This window comes from Syngnathoides biaculeatus, chromosome 15 (genome assembly GCF_019802595.1).
Source record: "Syngnathoides biaculeatus isolate LvHL_M chromosome 15, ASM1980259v1, whole genome shotgun sequence".
In the NCBI taxonomy this organism is placed as follows: domain Eukaryota; kingdom Metazoa; phylum Chordata; class Actinopteri; order Syngnathiformes; family Syngnathidae; genus Syngnathoides; species Syngnathoides biaculeatus.
This window is the reverse complement of record NC_084654.1, coordinates 11,390,735-11,414,646: the sequence shown is the minus strand read 5'-3', so window position 1 is coordinate 11,414,646 and position 23,912 is coordinate 11,390,735. Positions and strand designations below refer to the sequence as shown.

The following is a 23,912-nucleotide window of genomic DNA, read 5'->3' as shown; positions in this document are numbered from 1 at the left end:
ATTCACATATAGGACGTTTGGTGACAAACTGGCTCCATGTGCGTAGATCATGCGCAGAACGATTTGCTCTCGCGTGAGTTTATAGTGCAGTTATTTTACAACTTGGTGGGACTTTTGACAACAACAAAAAAAAATTAATTTGGGTTTTTTTGGCCATCAAAACACCACAAATGTTCTCTAGCAGGACATGCTCCAGGGTACAGTACAATTTTGGATGAGTGCATATGTCAAAGTGCATATGTGTGTGTGGATGTGTGTCAAAACAATTAGAGGGAATGTGGGAATATACTGTACTGGCACATCAAATATATTTTTCAAAGCCATATTGAGAAAATAAAAATAAAAGAACCATCATTACCTTACGTACCTTTCCGTTCGGAAATGGAATTGTAATAAGTGCATTAGTGCAGTCGACACGTTTTGATCTGAGGGCACAAAAAAAAAAAATAAATTCCCCCTGCTGCTTTGATGTTATGCTAAATGTTGGCACAATGTTTTCACTTTCAAGATCATTTGAATATTTGATGGTCTGCAACAGGAACAGCAGATATGTGGAAGTGGTTTTTGAAATTGGAACGGCAGCAAGCTCATTTTCACAACAATTGCATGAAAAATGACCATAACCTGTTTTAGATGAAAACAAAAATGAAAAAACAAAAGGACCATTTCCAATACAGTCTGGGCTCGCTGACTGAGGTATTTTAAGCATTGGCACTTTTCAGAATTCACATTAATATTGGGAAATAAAAGTCAATTACTAAAATTGAAAGAGTTGGAGATTTCCTTATTCTACTTAAAATACTCTTGTTTTTGAGCACAAAGGCCTGGATACTAATATACTTTTCAAAGCTACCCTTTTAAAATGGCACTTTGCAAATATTGGAAAAAAACAATTAAAAAAAAAACATGCAAGATGCTGGATGAGTGTGCAAGAAAACTAGTCAACCTGTGGCCGATATACAACTCTGATAAATACAAGACAAGTGGCGCATCCTAGAGGCCGATGGCGTTGGCGAGGGGCACTGAGGATGGCACGACAGTGGAGATGACACACATAAATAAATAAATTAATAAAGAGAGATTAGAAGTCTAGAAAAAAAGGCTAAGTGAACAGGGAGACAAGTTTCCCCTGAACCCAAGTTCTCAAAGTCGAGTCTGAGCCTCGGGAATATAGATCTCAATGCTGTCCGCTCGCTCCGAGGCAGAGTTCTGCCGGAAGGAGGCCGCCCGCTTGGCTGCCATGAGGCGTCGACGAGCCTCCTGCCGGTGCCTGTCGGGGAGGTCCAAGGATTTCTCTCTCGTCACCAGACTCTTCTGTCGACTTGTCTTCTTTGGGACTGGAGCTGGAGGCTTCAGGGAAACAACAGCAAACTAATTAGGCGGTGCTTTCAGAACATGTGCAGCGCTTTGTCTGGATCAAACGAGCCACTAAAATTCAGAGTTGAAAAACAAATTCGGATTGTCCTTCCTCTCTCTTTTACTGCTGTGTTAATTAGTTGAACACAATCTCTTCTGAGTTCTTTGTAAAGAGAAAAAAATAAATCATACCACAGTAAATAGTCATCACAGGAGAAAACCCTACAACTTCTAGGGCAACTTAGTTTTTTCCAGATTGTTAATTATATGCACTTAGTGATCTTCGCTAACTGATCAGGGCATTTGTGAATGGAATCTGGTATTGAGTCTTGCTAGTTGTATGAAAGTCAAAGATGTGAACTGCTACCAAGACAACCCTTAAAGGTTTGAACTTCCCCCCCAAAAAACCCTAAAGCTGTCCATGTCTGCGACCAGGATTGAAAGTGTAGTCAGGACCCATTTACCTTCTTCTCTGGACTTTCTATTGTTCTCCAGTTGTTGCCTTTAATCTGGTGAAGCTGGTCAAACTTCAAGGTGACGTCATCAACCGAGAGCTGCAGCAGATCCCAGAACCCAGCCAGGTCCTGCGACGTGGGCCGTGGCATAGCGCTGGGGTCCTACAGGAGGTCACAAGCACGAGATGAATAGTATTTGATAGTTTAATTCTCGTCTAGGATGGTGGAAAGATGCTTACTAGTTTGTGAATTTCTAAATAATAACTTGATGTCATTGGTAAACAATCAAGCCTGCCACCATCCATCCATTTTCTAGAATGTTTGTTTTTATGGAAATCAAATTCTTTCTTAGAATCCTCCCTAACCCTAATGCTGGATCAATTTGACATACCACAGACAAAATAGTTAACAAAACTAATTGATGCGCTAAAAAAAAAAGAAGCCATTCTCTGAGCTCTCAGATGCTATAGATGTGTCTGCTGAATGTGCTAAAAACTACGCCCCACTCAACTGTCCACTGTCAATCAAATACATTTGTATGTCTACCATCTTTCTTATGCGTACACATCCCTGTATCTTTGAGCTGTGCAAATATATTCACTTAAAACCTCTCGTCGTGGCTGGACTATTTACCGCCGGTTGAAAATTGTACCAAACAACAATCACAAGGAACAACTTCCTGGTTTGACCGCTGACCTTGACTAACTTGGCCATCTTGTGTCAGGTGCTCTAAACCATAGGTGTAAAAACTCAAGGCCCTGGAGCTCGATCTGGCCCGCCACATCATTTTATGTGGCCTGCAAAAGCAAATCATGTGCGTCAACTTCCATGACTCTTACTCAAATCTGTGCCAACATTTGAAATTCTCATATGTATTAAAGGTGGGATGTTACAAAATCACTTTTAAGAGTTGAACAAGCTTATCCTTGTGCCATTTTTTCAACACTAATTATGCCTCCATTTGCTAAGTATATGTAATTACATGGGGACGAGATTATATATGTTTACACAGTCATCATAATGGCCCAGGAAAATCATAACAACAATGTGGCAAAAATGAGTTTGACACCCCTTGAACGAAAAGGGTTCTTGCTTTCAACTGGTATTACAGTCTACGGGGTCCTGAGAAAACCTTTCACATGAAAGCAGGCACTCACTTGTACTTACTAGATTTTGCTGACAGAGCCAATAGAACTGCTGGAATTTCTGTGACATTAACAGCTGACCGCTCCCCACAGCGCTTCGGATTTTCCCTAAGACTGTAACACAAGTTTACATAATTGAGACCGTAATTAAAATTGCCATACTTTCTACTAGACCGTGTAGTTTTTCTCACTCACTCTCCTCTGACAAGTCATTTTCTTCAGCTTCGGCCTCCATCTCTTTACACCAGCCTTCTATCCTCTTGGTCTCAGTATGGAGCAGCTGCATGAACCAGCTCCCGTCTCTCCTCAGAGAAGGGGAGCTACGCCCCGACTCAATGGATGCGACTGCATTTTCTTGTGGGGGCGGGGGCTCCAACTGCCACGTGGGTTCACTCGTGGTCTCTCTGGGACTGGGGGGCTCAGCTGGGGTCCGGTAGTCCTCGCGGTAGCTGAAAAGCCCCTGGGTACGAACGGTTCGTACGGCTCCATACTGGGTGGGCGTACTGGGCTCTGAGTGACGTTGGAAGCCCCCGCCGAACTGCAGGCCTTTGTCCTCCATGGTGGGGAAGCCCTCCAACTCCATGTCAGCCTGCACGGCTGTAGTCACGCTGTTGGAGCGCTTGAATCGGCCTTTCCTGAAGGACACAGTGATGAAATTGTACGATTATTTTTAACAAGAGGAGACAAAAACAAATAAAGAAAGTGACAGTAGTTGTTGGTGATAGCAAAAATTCATTCTCGTACCCTTTCTTGTCATCCTCCACCTGGATCCCAACAGAATGGTATTCCCTGGAGCCTTTGCTTTCAGATTCGGAGTCGGTTGCAGCCTCCACCTAACGCACAGACACAATATTCCTGTCATTATGCCAGCTAGCGCCCCTAATGCTTGTGTCTTTATTGAACTGGGACTGGGCTTAACTGTCCAAAGCTCGTCAGTAAACATCTCATGATTTATGGAGGTTTCAGAGACAACAAGGTTTCTCTCCACAGGTGGCGTGTGCTTCCTTGCTTTCACCCAAAATGTTTTGTTACCGTGGTTGATTTCTGTAGCGGTTAAATTCATTTGAAAATGAAAGTAACATCAAAACAACAACGAAAGAAAATCATACAAATGCCTCCTATAGCATTTTTAAATGTCACTTTGAGGATACCGGTGATGTCTCCAAACTAATATGAATGAAAAAAAATATGAATAAATCCCCTGCAGTCATAGATGAGCATCAGAATATGACAAAGTGAATCTCAAGGATTTATTAATTCAAAGAAATGGAATGAAGAAAAAAAACCATACATGAAATCAAAATATTGGATTTACATTCATTCAAAGAACAGAAACACTTCCTCAGCATTGCAAGTCAGTCAGTGATGGATGGTGAAAAAAAATAAGAAAAATAAACACATAGAAGAAAGATACTCATGTGTGTGTAGCTTTCTCTGGGGTTTCACGATTGACCACAATCAGGTCTCCTTCCAGTTTGACTCTCTCCTGTGTTTGCTCGTCTCCTTCTCATCTAATTTCTTTGCTTTCTTTGTGGAGTGATCCTAATTTCCTGTGGGCTCAATGTCACAATAACTTGGTCTGTCTGTCTGCACCCCCCAAGTGTCCACTGAACATTTTGTGCCCGTGTCTGTAAAAGAAATGGCTCACAAATCATTTGTGATTTGCCGGCACACAGTATGTGGATATTGAGACATATAATCCCTGCCGAAAGGCGATGTGCTGTACCATTTTGTTTCTTTGCTCACTTGAAGACCCTTTTCTGTGTGAAATGTGCCCTCCCCCCTTACACAGAGGAAAAACAGAGCAGCGCGAACAAGACCTATGGAAGAAATTCATATAACTTCGGCTCAGTTCAGTTTTATCACTAGGTTTGTACATTGCGAGCTTGAAATACGAAGGAACTATGTCAAGTCTATTTATACGATGAGGCGGATAAAAAATATTTTCGCATGCTGGCTAAAAGTCTGAAATGAGATTGGCGGAGCTTGTGATGGTGAGTTCATGGACTCAAAAGAGTGAACAATAAGAAATTTCAGTCATAACAGCAATGGTGACACTTCCTACATAATGATTGGAAAAGGTTAAAATTTAGAACCATCTACTATAACGACATAAGCTCTATGTTACTCTGATTATTTGTAATTCTGTAAATACACCAGTCGGCACTTTGGAACACAAACATGCAGAACTTTAAAAAGTGGCCCACTGTGTTAAGAGCTGTTAACAAGGTGGAAGATGAAATAATAGAAATACAGTATGTTGCTTCTCCACAAATGTGGTTTAACAAGTTGTATGGATGAATGAAAAATCAGTAAAGAAGAAGGTTAATTTAGTTAATTCTAATGATAAATTCATTCATATGCATTATCATGCAGGAATCTCTCTTCTGCTGGGGCAACTCAACTTGAATTGCAACAATATAAGAAAATATGATAACTGACGACCAGTTCTAGGTGTACCGCACCTCCTGCCCAATGATAGCTGGTCTAGGCTCCAGCACTCCTGCGACCCTTGCGAGGACAAAAGGCTCAGAAAATGGATGGATTGATGTCATGTTATGTTGTATGTATGTTATTTTATGCCAAAAACATGTTATAAATTTCCATGCAGAACAGACTGCATTGAAAGCTGTTTTAAAGGTCTTTTTTTAATGTTTTAGGACATCTATGTGAGGTCGAGATAAATCAATCCAACCTCAGCTGAAATAGTTCACTGGCTTTGAGAAGCATTTTTAAAAGAGTAATACTGTAATTTTTTCGGGTATAATGTACTCCTGTATATATATATATATATGCACCCCCAAAGTTGACCTCAGATTTCTGGAAAACACTTCCATCCATGTATAATGTGCTTTTATAATTCATGATTTTGCTTCTAGCAATGTGTTCAAAACATATTATGATCTGTATTTTATTAGTTTTTACAAAGAATTATTCTGAAATTAGGAACTATATTTTAACACATAATAATTCATATGTACTTGCTCTTATTTTCAAATTCACATCCATTCTTTTATTTCCACAGTTGTGATCATATGTTTGATTACCTAGGGAGAATTTGGAAGATAGGTTTAATTCTCTGAAAAAAACATTTAGGGACAGAAGAAACACTTTTACTTTTATTTTATTGGATTTAAATTAAACTGTAAAGCATTTCAGGAAAGCCTTATCATTAAACAAAACATAAAGAAATTAATGAAGGTTGTTGTTCAGTCATCAGTCGTATTAAAAAAATAATTCAAGCATGATATGTAATGAATGTAATGAAAGTGTACACCTTTCTCATAGGCTGTAGATGGCGGCAGACATTTATAAAACGTGAGGTTTGGTTTCCCATGTATATTGCGCATTGACATTCGACCAATTTTTTTTTTTTGGGGGGGGGGGGAGATTCACATTATTGCATAAGAAAATTACAATTAAGTCTAGCAGAATGCACCAGGAAGCAGATTTTTGCCATTATTCCGCAAGTTGATTTACTGATATACTGACATTCAAGTTAACGGAACAGTATGTTTTCATACATTTCATTACTTTTACTTTAAAGTTCATGATTTTAATTTTCAATTCACCCTCCCCCCCCTTCTCCAAGTTTTAGAAATAAACACCCAGAGGTGAGTTATTTGTGTCTGATGCATACATAGTGAGATAGCTACCCCGAGAGCTGCATTCGAGGAAGGACCCCGTTTCTGCCGAGATGATGCCCACCCAGTCTTTTTGTATTTGGACTTTTCATTTGCTTCAGGGGCTTAGTGACTTATAGAGTGAATTATATCAGAGAAAGAAATAATACTTATGTAACTTCAACTCCGGTGACCGTGTTACAAAACAATTTTATAAACCGCCTCCAGGGTGATGACATGGGGAAAGGACGTCACTTGTGAAGACTCACAAGTTAACATGCTGTTGAGTAAAGAAGATTCCTCACCCATGCAGCCGCTGAGTCCTGTCTGTTTATTTTCACGACAGTTAATGAGGAAAGGTTGTGAAAGAAGTAGTTAAGTTCTTGAAGACTCTCATGCTATGCCACAAGAGCCAGTATAAAACTTAGCAAATAATTCAAGCAAACTAACTCACGGTCATGTTCTCCATCAATGCAATTTTACCCCGTTACCCCATTCTACTTCTCATTTCGCTCAGCCTCGGCTTCATCTCTATTGGGCTGTACTATTGTAAAATCCATTCATTCAGAATCATATGTGGGCTGGTGTGGGAGGATGATGCCCTGATTGCATGTTAAGCTTGTCAAGCTCTGAAGGCAGCAGTTCATAATCAGTCTCAATCACGCTTGGGTGGCTGATTGGCAGTGCAAAGATCAAGAGTTAGGTGGCTTGTGTGAGCAAGACACCGAAGCAATCGATGCATTTCAGGGATATTCTCTGAATTCCGATAAAGGAGCGAAAATATGCACGAGTCAATGGGAATACTGGATATTGTAGTGGAAATACTAGATACATGTCACAGTAACTGTGTATGGTTGTTATTTGGTGAATAACAAAATCAACAAAATCTGCAAATTTGCCAGTGTTGAAGAGCAAATATGTGGAGTTTACTTTATCGTAATTTGCTAGCTTCCTATTTCCATTTCTCATGGCTCTGTCAGCAAACTTTTCACACAATTCACACAATAATTGATTAGTGTCATTATGGGCTCTTTGTGCAGCCACCCTTAGAACCACCTCTTTTCATTATAGTAACAAAATCTGTACTCGCCAGCAGCATATGAAACATGATGACATCTGGCTCATTTGCATGAGGCGGGGCCATCAGTTCAAATGGGTTCATTTCAGCAAGACCCCCAAAAATAGGGTGTTTAAGGTGTGATATAGTTCTTCATCAATCATGTTATAAAGACACTTGAAAACTCCAAAAACAATTCTAAAACGTCTCCTTTATTATGGTCAAAAAATGGCAAATGACCCTTAAAACGATACTTTATATTAAGATTCACGAAAGGGTCTAAAGTGTGTGTATTTGCATATGTAAAGGAAGGGGGATATAAATGAGTTCGGAAATACTAAGCGGAAAGTCCGGCTAGTGGTGAATAAATAGAAGACATTTTCAAAGACTTATTCAAGGGCTAACAATGGGGAAAAAGAAAAAAACTCTCAATGCACACCGCATTGATAAAAAAAAAAAAAAGACGGGCAGTCATTAAAGGTTGTGCATTTTAAGTCATTGTTCATCCATTGCAAGGTGAGTTTAAGTGTATTCTTCCAAATTAATTATTCTTCCAAATGCAAACATAATTGGAGCTGGAGTGAATGGAGCCTGGAGGGAACCATTCACTAGAACAACATGAGTTGAATCCTAATTGATGGATTGTGGGACGATGACTTACTGGGCCTATTTTTAGCGACTGAATTGAGAAGTATGTTTCTCTTTGTGTCTGGATTATTATACAATAGTTGTGGCGTTCTTTAAACCCCCCGAGACCTCACGGAGAATCGAGACTAACCTGGATTCCTATGGAGGATCGGGGTGTCTTTAGGTACTCCTCAGCCTTCGACACAAGGATGGCCTTGTCACAGGTGAGGACTGAGCTGTGGCTGTCTGTGGACGGGTGTCTTTTTCCAGCCATGATCCCGGCCGCCTCCATGGCCAGCGTTGCGGCTTTGGCGCTGTCCAGGCTTTCAACTGAATTATAAAGGACCCTGCCAGGGCTCAGTCCCAGGGTCAGACCGTCTGGGCCCCACATCCCGCCGTGGAGGTGCCTCCCCTCGTGGTAAGCATCTTGGGTGGACTCTGTGCTACTTTGGGCTGTGATGGAAATGAGGGGTTTGGAGGTGCTGCGGGGTGGGACGGGTGGAGGAGGATTCTTGTAGCTTGGTGTGTAGGTAATGGCTGCAAAAAGAGGACAGTAAATACGCACAATATATAGATGCGTCATTGCTGCACAAAATTGCAATTCTGATAGCGCAGCATTTGTGAACTATTGTATGGAGAGAGATTATAAAGTGTGCTCTTGGAAATTAGCCAAATCCTTAAACTGGATGTGCAATTATTATTTATAAGCTACACATAATCTTTGTTCATCTATTGAAGACGGCCATATGCGCTGGCAGACAGAATGGTTTAATGCTCTCCCACTAGATAGAAGGTAAAACTATCCTGCCTATCACCTGTTGCCACACACAGCAGAATACTGTAAAGCATGGCTTCCTGCAAGAATATTAGCCGGCTGACATGGTGAATTAAATATGATAAAACTGCCGGCCCATCAGAAAACTTAACAACCCAATGCTAGGAATCGTTCACTCATTTCTTACTCCCAAATCACCATCTATTTTTAGATAGCGGGTTACATTGTTCACACACAAATTGAATGAAAAGTAGCTTTCCAACACCTCCTCGGCGGAGCGCGCCTTTAAATTACGTCTTTGCAGTAGCATAGCGTAATGTACCAGAGTAATATCAGATAGTGGAATTTTAAACAAAAGATATTCTAACATTAAATTCTTTTAAGATAATTACAAAACTAATTAAAAACAAATCACTTTGTGTCCATTCCATGTTGTGATGTGTTGCTCTTCTTACACTCAAGATTCCTCCCCACATGACTGATGAGTTTGTCTTGTGTGGAATATTGACATGAACATGGAAAATCATTTTCAATATCACTGGAATGCATCATGGAATAATAATGATTTTTGAGTGAGCATTGTTGATCACTACCTTTGATGCATTGTGCAAGACACTGAGGTACCCCATAGTAAAAACTTATACTCAAACTTATGCACAATACGCATTCAAACACCACCGTAACCCATCCTGCCTCAAAATCTTAAAGCCAACTCGCGTCAATCTTCATACAGATCTTCTATGGATCTGTGGAACTGTACGAGGTAGTATCCTGTTTCACTGCTCCCTCTCTCGCTCTACATGAACCTCAACGCATCCAGCTGTCAAACTCCAGAAGTTTGCAGATGACACCACAGTCATCAGCCTCAACCATGATGGCTACAAGTCTGCGTAAATACAGGAAGAGGAGCGGCTGGAGCTGTGGTGCGGCTGACGCTACCCGAAGCTGAACACGCTCAAGACTGATGATTGTGGACTTCAGCTGCCCCTTGTAAGCCTAGCCATAGTTAATAAAAGCACCTCAAAGTGACGTAAAGACTCTTGGGCCCCTTTCTCAAAATGTCAATGATTTAGCAGAGAAGGGACCAAGTCATTGCTTTGCAGGTAACAAGACTCAAGTCTTTGTCCTCAAGTCCAGACTCAAGTTCTACACTTTGAGTATTAAGTCATTTTACCAACAAAATAGACATTTTAATTTCCGATAACATTTAGCTTTAAATAATATGTATACATTATAGTTACCGATGTTACAGAGCTCGTGCACGTGACATCACCATTTTCACGGCGCCATATTACCGGTCAAAAAGAGCTGCTCGACAGTGTGGGGGACATTGAACCGGAGCAGAATGTACACAATGCCTGAGACCTGTTGTGCTGTTGGTTGTCACAACAGATGAGACAGATCTTCAAAGAGATCATTACATGGAACACCAGCTGAAAAGAAAAATCGATGGATTTCTGCAATTAAACCTGATGGATTGTGCCCAACCAAATAGACACGACTGTGTAGCGGGGGCTGAAGCCTATCCCAGCGGTTTCTTTTCTTTTTTTTAAATACACATTGGTCTCATTTGAGAACAATGCATATTCAAAAAAAAAAAAAAAAAAAGTCTGTCACGCAGAAGTTTACCGAAGTTTAATGTGTGGCCGCAACAAGGTCCGTGTACGGAGGAGCTGTCCCCCCCCCCCCAATCATAGTTAATGAATGTGAGTTTGTGGAAAAGCAGGAGACATTTATTTAAATATTGGTATTTGTATTGAAAAAATCTCAGTGGCTCCATCACTATGTGGGATTTATACTTGATTGAGAACAGATCCAGCAATGAAGTATTTGTATGCGCCCACACTTTTCTACGCTTTCAAACTTTTCCGTGTAAATCTCGACGACTTACTCACCAGATCCACGTGTAGATCCAGTTGTCCAAGACAAGCAGAAGCGGGTTAACAGTCCAATTTCTAACTGGCGAAAACATCGACTTTGGCATTAAATATGGGTCCTCTATGCCTAGTGTCTTATTTTTCCGTGTACCATTGTCTATTATCACCCTCTAAATGTTTAACGGGATCGTACGAAACTCTGGGCGTCGTGCTATAAGACATATTTTCGTGTCGTCTCCAACCGACTTAGCATTGAGCAATGCTTTGTTTGACTGGCAGTATGGCCAGTCACGTGACTTCGGTGACTTAGGTGCACGAGCTCTATAGTGGTGCGCTATCCTGACTTTGGTGCGAGCAGCGTGGGTTCAGTTTCCATTCAGTGACAGCGTGAGTGTGAGGTTGTTTGTATCCATATGTGCACTCTGATTGGCTGGTGACCAGTTGTGGGCGTAGTCCGGTTTTTGCCCAAAGTCAGCTGGGATGACCCCAGGTGCACCGTGACCCTGACCAGGATAAGTGGTGTTGAGAATTAATGTATGTATGTATTTATTTATTCATTTATTTATTATATCCTGTTGGTCCGTGTTGGTGCAGGGGTGCATTCATGTGACTAGTGCAGGCAACGTGGGTTCAGTTCCCACTCAGTGATGGTGTAAATGTGAGTTTGAGTCAGCTACCTTCATGCGAGAGATGGGTTGCACCAAGGGTTGGGAAACCTATGGCTCGCGAGCCATATCAGGCTCTTTTGGTGGTTGCATATGGCTCGGGAGCCCTCGTAATGACACATTGTACTTTTCTATTTTTGTCGTGCGGAGGTTTGTCCTCGTGGGGTTGCCGTAGTTTGTTGTGGGCGCCAAAACGCAAATGACGCAGAGACAGTTTGTCCTAGTAGGGTTGCTGTTGTTTAGTGTGGCAATCGATCTCCACAGTCGCAGAAGGGGCTAATGCCGATTGTGTCAGAATAACTAATTATGGAAATGCTTTTGACAAAGGTCGCTCAAAGAAAAAAATGAGTACCGAAATTTTCAACAAACAAGAATAGAGAGACTTTGTGGAGAGGGAGGGTTTTGCTGTGTGTTTGAATTAAAAGATGGGGAGTATGCCACAACATTCGTACTCGACTTTGTCAATAAACAGTTTGCCAACTTCACATAAAGGCAAGATAACCAAACGAATAAAAGACATGCCTTTGTTGGCAAGAACCATTCACCATCGTACCATCAAGATGGCAAATCAAATTTAATTACGTTCACGATAAACAGACGGAAGTCTCAACACCTGCGTGAAGCTTAATCTGACAATGTATGAAACAGACTCCAAAACCATCATCAAAACCGTGCAGCATTAGCTGTCGCATTAATGGTAAGAAGTACTTTTGTCATCATTGGTGAGCAACAGCGTAACAATGTTATTTTCAATAATTTAGAGACTTATTGTACTCTAAAAAGTGTTGGTCTTACATAAATGCGCAAATACACCTGTATTTAGTTTTTAAAATACATTGTAGCTCTTTTAAAATTACATTTTTAAATATTTGGCCTTTATGGCTCTCTCAGTCGAAAAGGTTCCCGACCCCTAAGTTACACCCTGAACTGCTCACCAGCCAATCATAGGGTACATATAAACAAACAACTGTTCAGACTCTCATTCACACCTACGGGCAAGTCTTCAATCAACCTACCACACATTTGTGGGATGTGGTAGGGAACTGAAGTTCTCTGAAAACACCCACGCAGGCAGGAGGCACGGGGAGAACAATCAAACTCCACCCAGGGAGGGCCGGGATTAGAACGCTGGTCCTCATAACCGTGTAAACAAACAACCATTCACACTCAAATTCACACCTATAAGTGCCTTGAGACTAGATTCAAGATTTGAGGGCAAACAAGACTAAATTGTGGCTCTCAAAGCAAACACTTGGTCTCACCTCGACCGGTACCTCTTGGGCGATACCTCAACCAAAGCATGCCCAACAGGGCGTTAAAGGAAGACTTTGTCGAAACTAATAGGAATGGGAGCACACATTAAAAGTTAGTAGATGAGGGTTCAGTGTTTCTTTTAATGCCAGAGTTATCCACAGATTTCACCAAGAAACATCTCAAAGTTGGAAAAGTATTATCGAAATTCCTCTCTCGCTCAGACATTCCAATGAGCCAGGCTGAAAAACTGACAGCCAATCAGCGTTTGCCACGGCTGCAGTGCTTCCTGTTCTGACCCCCCATTGCTCGCGGATACGTTCACCCAACAGAGAACATCCACTATCTGGCATTTTGTGGCCGATTTTTGTGAAAAATAATAACAAACAAACAAAACAAAATTAGCATGATGTACAATGTTCAAGCCCGTGCGCTTGAGCCAGAATACACACAGGGGGCGTGGCACTAACGACGAACCATAACAGTCCTATTATATGGACCGTGGAGATTTAATGCTTTTCTGAGGAGTTGGTTTTGATGTAGAGATTATGCAGCAAGCGTGGCCAGACATATTCTTCCCCCAAATTGTACTTTTCAAGCAGTCAACCTCTCGGCCGGCAGCTGGGTGCAGGGGGGGATGCACGCGCGGATCGCCGTAATAGTAACCAGGAAGTGTTGTGTGCTCAGAGCCAACAAAGCGAGTGTAACAGCGAGTCGATGCTCCGTGCTATGACTACTCCCGCCATTGAGCAAACAAAACAAAAATAACAATGTACAATGTTCAAGCGTTTAAGCCAGAATGCACACAGGCGGAAGTCGATCTATCGGGAGGAGCGTGGTGTTGACGATGAATAATAACGGTCCCATTATATGGACGGCGGAGATTTGATGCTTTTGTGAGGAGTTGGTTTCACTGTAGAGATTATACGAGCCTGCTTGTGGCCACACTTTTTTTTTTACCTTCCCCAAATTGTACTTTTCAAGCGCTCCATTTCTCGCGTTCGACCAGCTGCGGGGATGCGAGGGGGTCGGTGGCAGGGGGCTTTGCATGCGCGCATCACCGTAAATAGTAACCGGGAAGTGTTGTGTGCTTACACGTATATATCTATCCATCTATTTTCTTAGCTGCACGATAGTTGCAGGAATGCTGGCGCCTATCCCAGGTTTCAACGGGCACGAGGCAAGTTTACACACATGCAGACACGGGGAGAACATGCAAACTCCACACACGGACGTCCGGGATTGAACAGCTGCGCCACCCTCAAAACGTATGTTGTTGTTTATACAGTATTAGCACAAGAGGCTATAACTCAGCAGCTAATAACCAGTAATGATTAGATGCGTGCAAATTTCCCCTGCTGGTGAATGACCCTCAACTGTGACAGCCACAGCTGTATCCTGTCAGGTTAACCCCATGGGAGGTTAAAGAAGGAGAAATTTAGGTGCGTTTTCTCAGTTTTGTTGCACAACACGTCGGCAACTTGGCTAAGCTAGAACGAATGATCTGTTATGCTAAGCACCGGCGACGTCAGGGGCAGAGTCAAGGATGTTTCTTCTGCTTGGCTGTGAAAGCTGGCACACATCCCGATTTTGCTTGGATTTCAAAAATGTTCTTTATTTAAATGTTTTTTCTATGAATGACCAAAATATATGTAATAATAATATTACTTCACATTGGAGGGTTTATTGTACATATGAATTTTTGGGGAGAGTCTTCCTTTAACTGTTAATAGATAATAAAAAATAAGACAGTTGCAATGAGGACACAGGAGACTTTGACATCATAACAATAATAGATTCAGGATTATGTTGTCACAATAGTGTTATGTTCCCACATCATATTTCCCTGGAGTAAAGCATGAAGTTAAACATGTAGAAAGAGAAAGTGATGGTTTCTCACTCTTTTCAAGTGAGAGGGTTCAAGTCCAAGCGAAGTCGCAAGTCGTGGCTGTTCAAGTACAAATCGAATTGCACATCTTTTAACATGTCAAGATGAGTTAAAAGTCATCCAATCCAAGTTTGATTCGAGTCCAAGTCATGTGACTCGAGTCCACACCGCTGATGATTAGTGTTTCTTTCTTGTAATGAAGCAAAAATGAGTGCACATTTGTGCTTTCGCTATCTGGCCTCAAATTTGGCGAAATTCTCAAATTTGACTGTTATTGTTTTGTAAGGTATTATTATCCTGTCGCCGATGCAGAAGACTGACCTTTTTCACAGCAGCCATGTTGACACAAGGGCGTGCAAACAAAGCTGTTACTGATGTCATTAATTAGGGCTCTGCACTCGCATGCTAGAGAGGCTTTGTTTATTTCATCAGCAACACCTGTGTTTACTTTGGATTTGAATTCTGGAAATGAAGCCTTTTTTAGAGGAGAAACACTGCAGTAAAAAACCCAACTAAAAATTATGCTTCATTAAAAAAAATGTGCTTTCAACATGTGTCAGACAGGTTGTAGTACTGGTGTAATCAAAGATAGATTTCAAACCCAAACGGCGACTTGCCCCTTCAATGTGATTCAAGTTCATGGGTTACCCTTGGAAAAACTGTGAAGAGCACTGTGGTTCTTTTTTTTATTTTTCGTTCACAAATGCTTAAATCACACAAGGTAATTAATGAAGGCCTTGTGGGATCTCTTTTGGGTTCTAATGAGCTGCACCGTCCACACAAGCCCTCCCAAAGGTTGGCGCCAAATTAATAGCATTTTGCCTAATTAAATCGTACCCTGAACAGCACAATTACTGGAGAAGCTGCTATCAAAAAAGAAAAGAGAGAGATTATTTGTCATTTAGAGCAAGTGCTTCAAACCTCTTAATACATTCTAACCTCCTTCTCACCTCTAATTTGGTTGTGTTTATTAATAGCCAGAGAAGTCGCATCTGTGAAGATCGTTCTGCTTCAGGGAATCAATGACTCATGCAGCTGTCCATTCACAAAATGAACTTCTCAATGATGAAGCGATGCATTAGTGACAATAAGCGAGGGGAGTGTATGTGTCCAGGCAATATGTGTGCATGTGTGTGTATGTATTTAAAAAACAAACAAACAAAAAAAAAGTCTATTCAGGGCCATGACTCAGCAGGAAGACAAAAATAGACCCATTAAGTTGTCCAGAGGAGGAGCTGAATCCCGTGGGGTGGTGGTGCTGGCAAAAGTTAGGCCCTCGGTTTATATTTCCTATTCCTATCTTGACCCAAGCAACATTGCTCAATTTATTTGATTTGAAATGAAACACAGTCAGACTCACACAAGGATTATTTAACCATGTCCATTGATCTTTTCCTGAACTGCTTATCCTCACATCGGTCACAGGATGGCTGGAGCCAATCCTAGCTATCTTCAGGCAGGAAACGGGGTACACCCAGAACTGGTTGTCAGTCAATTTCAGGGCACATACAAAAAACTAAACAAAAAACAACCGTTCATACGTATAGGCAAACTTAGAGTATAAACATGTTTTTGGGAAGTGGGAGGAAACCAGAGTGCCTGGAGAAAATCCATGAAGGCAGGAGAAAATGTGCAAACTCCACAAAGGATGGGGCCGGGATTTGAACCCTGGTCCTCAGAACTGAGAGGCAGATGTGCTTACCAGTTACACACCTGACACAATAAATAAGCAACAAGATAATAATATTCAGTGTCCACTTGTGCGGAGTTTGCATGCTCTCCCCATGCATGTGTGCGTTTTCTTCAGGCACTCCGGTTTACTCCCACATACCAAAAACCTGCATGGTAGGTTGATTGAAGACTCTTAATTGCCCATAGGTGTAAATGAGGTTTATTTGTGCCCTGTGATTGGGTTAGCGACCATTTCAGGGTATGCCCTGCATCTCGCCTGAAGATAGCTGGGACAGGCTCCAGCATAACTGCGACCCAAGTGAGGGTAAGCGGTAGAGAAAATGGATGAATGGATTTTTGTTGTACTTTTTGTTACATTTTTTGGCCATGTTAATACATAAATATTGATTCCAGGGCAACGGATAAACCCTGAAAGTGTGTGCAGAGTAGTTTTGAAGCCCTTTTAGCTGCTCCGAGGGCATTTCGCCCCTCTAAAACTAATCTAATCACTTTTCAGCGTTGTGTGTGTGTGTGTGTGTGTGTGTGTGTGTGGGTGTGAGACAGTTGACTCCTGTGAGTGGAGGAATTCACTTCTTTGCACAGTTTGGGCAAGGTATGAGCCTTGTTGATTGATGAATTTGATTGTTCAGCAAGCTGAGAACTGTGTGGAACTTAAAGTTAAAGAATAGCATCTTAAAGAAATTGACACAAAATCGGGAGCACTGAAAAGTGCATGACGCATAACTCCTCTACAAAGTCTTCATCTAATGAATTCAACACTTGAACGTAGAAACGCTGTACAAAGCATTCAAAGAGATTCTCCCTCTCTTGATTAAAAGCATGATAAATGCTTGTAAAGGGCTCCCAAAGGGGGAAAATGTCAGCTCGAGTGGGGATGCGATTTTTTTAAATTTATATATTTAAATCATACTATTATTTGGGATTTTGTGCAAGGGCAAAAACAAAACTCCCCAAAAGAAAGAAACTTCAATATTTTGGACTACAAAACCTGCCCTCAGGCGCAAGTCCTGAAAGGTTACACCGTTGCGCCTCAAATTCTTTTAATTGTACCCCATAGCTTGTGCTGTTTACCTGAGGAGGTAAACATAGTGCGTATGATGAGAATGTGACATGTTTGCATAACTGTGGTAAGGAACGCCACAGCGTTTCTTTGGCTGGCTGTGCGACCTTGACGAAATATCACAAACAGTTAGTAAAAGCTATGCCAATAATAAACAACAAGGAATTATTTTTTTTCTCACTTTCTCTCACAAGTGCAAACAACGAGCGTGGTATTAGCAAGGCTGATAAACACATTGGCAGTGAGTCAACCACTCCATCAATGTCTGGATCTGGACACGCTTACGTGAGGAAGAGGTGGGGGTGGTTGAGTGACACACCATTAAGAGTCTTTCGCCTTTGGGAGATTTATCACTGAAAAGCAAAATGCAGCACTTTGTTTTGGAGAAGATTATTAAGGATACGGAGCTGATAGGGAAAGCAAAATGGACTGTAAACAAAACAATAGTAGCGCCATCGGTAAAAGACAAGGAACAAGAAAGTTACCAATAAAAAGCCATGACATGTATTTCAGCCCTGGTTGGTAAGTAAAATCTCAAAAAGAACAATTTAAGCAATAGCCTTGCACCGGGACTAAGTCAAATATCCTTCCATCCATTTTCTTAGCTGCTTATCCTCACAAGGGTCGTGTGGGTGCTGGAACCTATCCCATCTGTCAACGGGCAGGAGGCAGCTTGAAGTGAACTGGTTGCCAGCCAATCGTACGGCACATTGAGACAAACAGCCGCACTCACAATCACACCCAGAGACATTTTAGAGTGTCCAATTAATGTTGCATGTATCTGGGATGTGGGAGGAGACCGGAGTATCCGAAGAAAACCCACGCAGACACGGGGAGAACATGCAAACTCCACACAGGTGGCGCTAGGTTTGAACCCGGGTCCTCAGAACTGTGAGGCCAACGCTTTCCAGCTGATCCACTGTGTCCTCCTAAGTCAAATAATGAAGATATATTTGCAGAATTAAACAATTGCGTTATGTTAAGAAGACTCATCAGCTGCCATCATTTAAAATGCCTTGGATTAACCACAGATAAAGATTTTGGCTGCAATTCCAAAAAGTGTGCCTGGTGCAAATATGTCAATGTTCATGAGCAAAAGAACACCAACCCTACTTTGAATCATGGCGTGGGAGCATCGTGTTGTGAAGCTGTTTTTCTTCAGATGGGATAATTGGGCCTTTGTTCCAATTACCGGTCCAAAATAGTACAAAACCTTTTGCTTGAAAATGGATGGAAGGATATTTGACTTAGTCCCGGTGCAAGGCTATTGCTTAAATTGTTCTTTTTGAGATTTTACTTACCAACCAGGGCTGAAATACATTTTGCTTGAATGCATCAAAATGTCAGGAAAAGCCTACTAGAACAACAAAATTTTAGTTGGGGTTAATCACAAGGACTTTAACAGTGGCGGCTGTGTGCTGACTCCCATTTAACACAAGTTTGAATGTGATGAAAACTTACCTGGCATTTGAAGACTTATCATATCAACTGTAAATCCATGAAACCATTTCGTTCCATGGCTACTGTATTTAAATCGACTGGAAAAAAAAACCCAACACTGATTATCCATGTACTGTATTAAAAAAATAAGTGGGCATAATTTCCGACATGAAAATGTAAAAAAAAATGTAAAAAATAAAAATCCAAACCACATCATCTTTTGATACTCAAAAGTGCCATTCAGCAAATAAAAATACACTCACACTTGTGCCCCTGCATGTAACAAAGTGAGTGTACAGTGATATTGTAAACAGGTCTGAAGGGAGATATCACGGCCGATTTAGAAAATGGTGCCGTCATAAAAATTTCCAACGACGGCAGGCAAAGCCCTCTCAACAAGCGAAAGTCTTTTATGGCTGCTGTCACTCTCGATTAAAGAAGATTTCAAGTCAACATGAAGAGAACTTCTAACGCTCCCACAGCCATTAGTCGGTCAGTAGGTACAAAAAAAGGGTCAATACACTTGATGAATCGGTGATATGGAAGTGCGCTGCCTGGGAGAAGTCAGTGATTACGGCGACAAAATTGCATCAATACAGGAAGATTGGCCCCATGTCACATGTTATCATAACACATTATAGTTTGTTTTAGCACCTTAAGGGTTATTTGTTGATGATAACAAACGTGTAACAACTAAGCACACACCACATTATGGACACATTCTGTATAAACTACTAGACTTATGAATCCTCCAGGTTGCACTGTATTATTTTTTATTTACTTGAGGGATGTTGGGGGGAGGGGGGGGGGGCGTCTAGTAAGTGCTGCTGCAGTTGGAAGGGGAGACAGAACTGGATCCCTGAAAACAAGGGTGGACATTCAGAAGTACAGGATGAGCATAATGGCCTAAACATTCGATTTGTTTATCCAATCACTTTACATGGTGAGTGGATCCATAAACAGTAGTGCTGGCTCTGGTCCTCTTCCTGCACTACTGGAAGTCACTTCATGACAAAAACATAGTAATTTGTCTACTGTAACTTCATATGCGTCTCTAAAAAAAAAAACCACATTCAATTATGGGCATCATAGTAATTACCTCGGTTTAAACTAATGATACAGTTACAGTTCCTTCAAAGATATTTATTACAATTAAGATCAGTCAGACTGACCAGAAACGTTTACAACAAATGAAATTCGACTTTTTTGTCTCATAGTTGCTGGAGAAATACATGGATCCAAAGTAACTGATCTTGTGAACTCTACTAAAAATCACTTTACATGTCCGCTGTCTTAAGTCATCACTATTGAAGTAAAATGTAAGTCGGCATGAACTGGTGCACAATGATTTATTGGGATACCATACTCGTGGATGCATTGTATGAAACTCAAATCCATGATATTTATTATTATTTTTTTGAAAAGACATATATTGGAGAGTGCCCATTTTATGGGTTAGGGTTGGGCTATTGCTTGTACACAAATACTTGAGCTTTTGGAGTGCACCATCAAGCTACAAAAGAGCTGCAATGATCTGTTTGTGTTTCACAATGTGTCCGACGCATGCGCCACATGCATTGATCTGCACACTCACTGACAGGATATGCATGAAGTTTAGTTATGAAGTGCTGCTTCCACAAGTGAAAATGCTTTTTATTGTTTTCACAGATGTCCCTCTTTCTCCCCCTCCCACTCTGGGCTCCACTCCAACAAGAAGAAACTGCTTGCCTTGCTCAACTTGGAGCTCCACCCCAGTTGCCATGGTAATGACAACTGTACTTGGCCTTGATTCCATAGTAGCATGAGCTGGATTAATAGTTGTTGATTTTCACATGACAGGACAACACCTTCAAAAGTTTCAGGAGGGTAAAAATTGAGGTGAGTTGTAGTTCTTGATCCTTGGGGTATTTTCTCACAGACATTGTAGCAACACAGCTGAGAATTGTTTTTAATTGTGAAAATAATATATAATATTTCTCCACTACTGTGTAGTCCTAAGAACAACAAGTTTTTCTTTTGGTGAAGCAGAGCAGTGAGAGATTTTTTAAACCTTTTTTTCCCCCTGAAATTAAGATCAAAACAATTCTCAATTATCTGCTGTTACCAAAAAAAAAAAAAAAAAAAAAAAGGAGCACCCATATTGTTCATAATTGTATTTAATTGAAAGCAGACATTTTACAGTCTCAGATTAGAATTTTGGCCTAGGTGAATGACTTTTATTACAAGGTCATTTATTTCACACAGTTCCACTCCATTTCTTTTGATAAAAAAGTTGTATAATACTGTAGCACGTGTTACATTACATTTTTTGGGGGCGTAAATGTTTTGTAATATGAAAAGTTGGATACGGATGAGGGGGTAAGATGGGCATTGCTTGCTGAAATGACAAAACGAATACAACAATACAACCAATTAACTTCCCATCGCTTTCAAATCTTTCTGCCTCAGCCAATTTAACAAACTTTCACAAAGTGCAGAGAAAAAAAAATCCCTCTTTTTCTGGAAGCACACTGATGCTCAGCTCAAAGGTTCCTTTTGTTGTAGTGTGCTTTATTAGAGCACAGATTTCAGTCGGGATGTGGAGCCCATTAATTGGATACACAGCAAAGATATCTTGTGATTGATCTGGCTTTTCAGCGGTTCCCTCCTCTTAATAGAATTATGCCGTTAGTGGCTATGTTGGTGCTTTTAATTGCACTGAATATAAGGTTTGAAGTTACAAATAGACTATAATGCACACTGCGAGGCATGGCACGGTTTTGGATTACTGAAGATGCCATTAAAATATTACCAAAATACATGTCCCAAATGAAATATCCTCACAATAATGTCCAGAAGTGTTCTGGGTTCTTATGTCATTATATTCGTTCTGTGGAATTACATTCTTATTGGCCCATATAATGTTTTATGGTAAAAATATACAATATCTATTTTTAAAAATTGTAACTCTTATTTTGGTACAGTAACTGATTTATGGAGTATTTTAGAATAGGTTTATGATTCCATGTTTCCATGTTCTCATATGTGATGTGAATTGTTTGTATTATTTCTATACATAGCTACAGAATATCTACAGTACAGTATATGCTGTTCCGGTTTTCTTTGGGAATACATTTGAGCATATGAATGAACCTTCTTTATTAGTACTCCAGATTCTAGAATTTTAGATTACAATCAGCAAATATTTCATTATTATTTCATTTCATTAGCTCACACAGTAAACACCCTTGCAATTCATAGTTATATAATAACTGTCCAAATGAGCTCACTCCACCTCGGAGTGAAAATACACATACAACACACACAAAAAAGGAAGGTTTCCATTGTCATTGCAGATTTTCAATTTTCCACTCATTCGCAGCATTTTCATAGTTCAAGAGTACCTCAAAACAGTTGAATAATGTTGCACTGTTTATCCTCGCAAGATGACTGAGTCCTTGAGCAGCAGTCATTTTCGCATAGTTGCCATCCGATGCAACATTTCCGGAAAATATTCTTGAATCCTCATTGTTAAGTACATTTATCACAGCTGACGACAGTTGTTTGAATATGATGGCTCTTGCTGCTATGAATACAGTTCTTTGTGGAATTCTATATGGACGTCCTTGCTTTTAATGCCAATGATCTTATTACGTTTGGATCATTCCATTGCTCTACATCACTCTGGCAACTAGTAACTATGAGTTGTGGATATACTTTGGGCTACATTTTATCTGCTGAGACTAAAGTGCGGCTTCACAGAGTGAGAGACACATATGTGATTTCGGCACTGTTGTATTCATAACGCCCACTCCAAAGTTCCACGCTAGCACTCCTGTGTAGTGATTCTTTCTTCTGCGTCCTTTTCTGCCACCTGCACCATAGGAAGGCTTCCTCATACAAAGACCTGTCTGGAGTATCTGTGATCTTTTCCTTTACAAATTCCCCAGACCCCTGGGAATACTCCATGGACCCAAGCGATTCTTCTATTATCTCAGAAGGCTTCATACTTGACTGGACTAATGATGGTCCGACTACGTCCTGTGGGTCACGTGCAGTTAGATCAATATCGCATAACGAAGGATCTGGTGATGGACTTGTGGGTTCAAATTCCATTTCCAATGAGGTATCAGGGGATAGTGAACTGGGAGGTGAAATTGTGACAGTGACTTGGGGTAGTCGGGTCTTCTGTAATACTGAGAAACGACCAAGGGGGTCAGAATCCAAGCAATGCTCCATCGCTGATTCCAAGCAGACAGCATCTGGTGACAATGTTTGATCTGACAGGCATAGTGTGGCAGGATCTGCAGTGAGTATTTGGGAACAATCGGATTGGTAGAAAGGATTGTCCAAATCTGAGATAGATGGTGTGTCAATACTTATTTCAAATGGCTCTGGTTCAGGGTCCATGAACACTGAATCAAGATCTTCTTGATCTAGTGAAGTCAGCATGACTAAGTCAAAGTGAACCAGATCAGCATGATATATTGGTTTGCTATCAAGCGGTTCGGGAAGGGGTGGCCACTCTGAATCTTCCGACTCCGGTTCGGGGTTTGGGTGAGTTTGTGCTATCCTAGATGAAAAGGTTGAATGAGGTTGCATTTGCTCGGAGGTAGGACCTGTATGACTGCCTGGCAGCGATACAATGGAGTCAGGATTTGGATCGCTGCCATTTGGACTTTCTGGAGAATCTATGTCAAAGTACTCTGTAACCACAATGGAAGGATACTTCTTCACATTACAAGATGTAGCAGTATCCTCATTACTTGAAGGTGGATCATGAACTACCAACTGGTTTTCATTAATTAAGTCGGACGTTGACGCCGTTGGTAAGTCCATTAGTTTTGATTCTGATTCCCTTTGGTCTTTTACATTTGACTCTTGTAATCCTGCACTTGTTGGCGACATTAGCATTGGATTTGGATTTCCTCCAGCAAAATTATAAAGGAACTCAGAATCTGATGTAATGTCATACTCATCCTCTTCCAGTGAAGATAGTGTAACCACAGGGACTGGATATGG

The 23,912-nt window shown here is 41.0% G+C and overlaps 1 protein-coding gene across 1 annotated transcript in view; it reads right to left on the bottom strand.

Annotated features, from left to right (window-relative positions):
• Window positions 1-899: 899 nt before the first annotated feature.
• The window catches only part of dlgap2a (discs, large (Drosophila) homolog-associated protein 2a), a 176,575-nt gene continuing 153,562 nt past the window's right edge, over window positions 900-23,912 (bottom strand). Inside the window, exons 8-13 of the mRNA XM_061844217.1 lie at window positions 8,415-8,800; window positions 3,701-3,789; window positions 3,152-3,591; window positions 2,979-3,070; window positions 1,821-1,973; window positions 900-1,350 (exon numbers count right to left, since the gene is read on the bottom strand). Coding sequence (XP_061700201.1) covers window positions 1,144-1,350; window positions 1,821-1,973; window positions 2,979-3,070; window positions 3,152-3,591; window positions 3,701-3,789; window positions 8,415-8,800 — 1,367 coding nt within the window. The 3' untranslated portion in view covers window positions 900-1,143. The remainder of the gene's footprint in view (window positions 1,351-1,820; window positions 1,974-2,978; window positions 3,071-3,151; window positions 3,592-3,700; window positions 3,790-8,414; window positions 8,801-23,912) is intronic.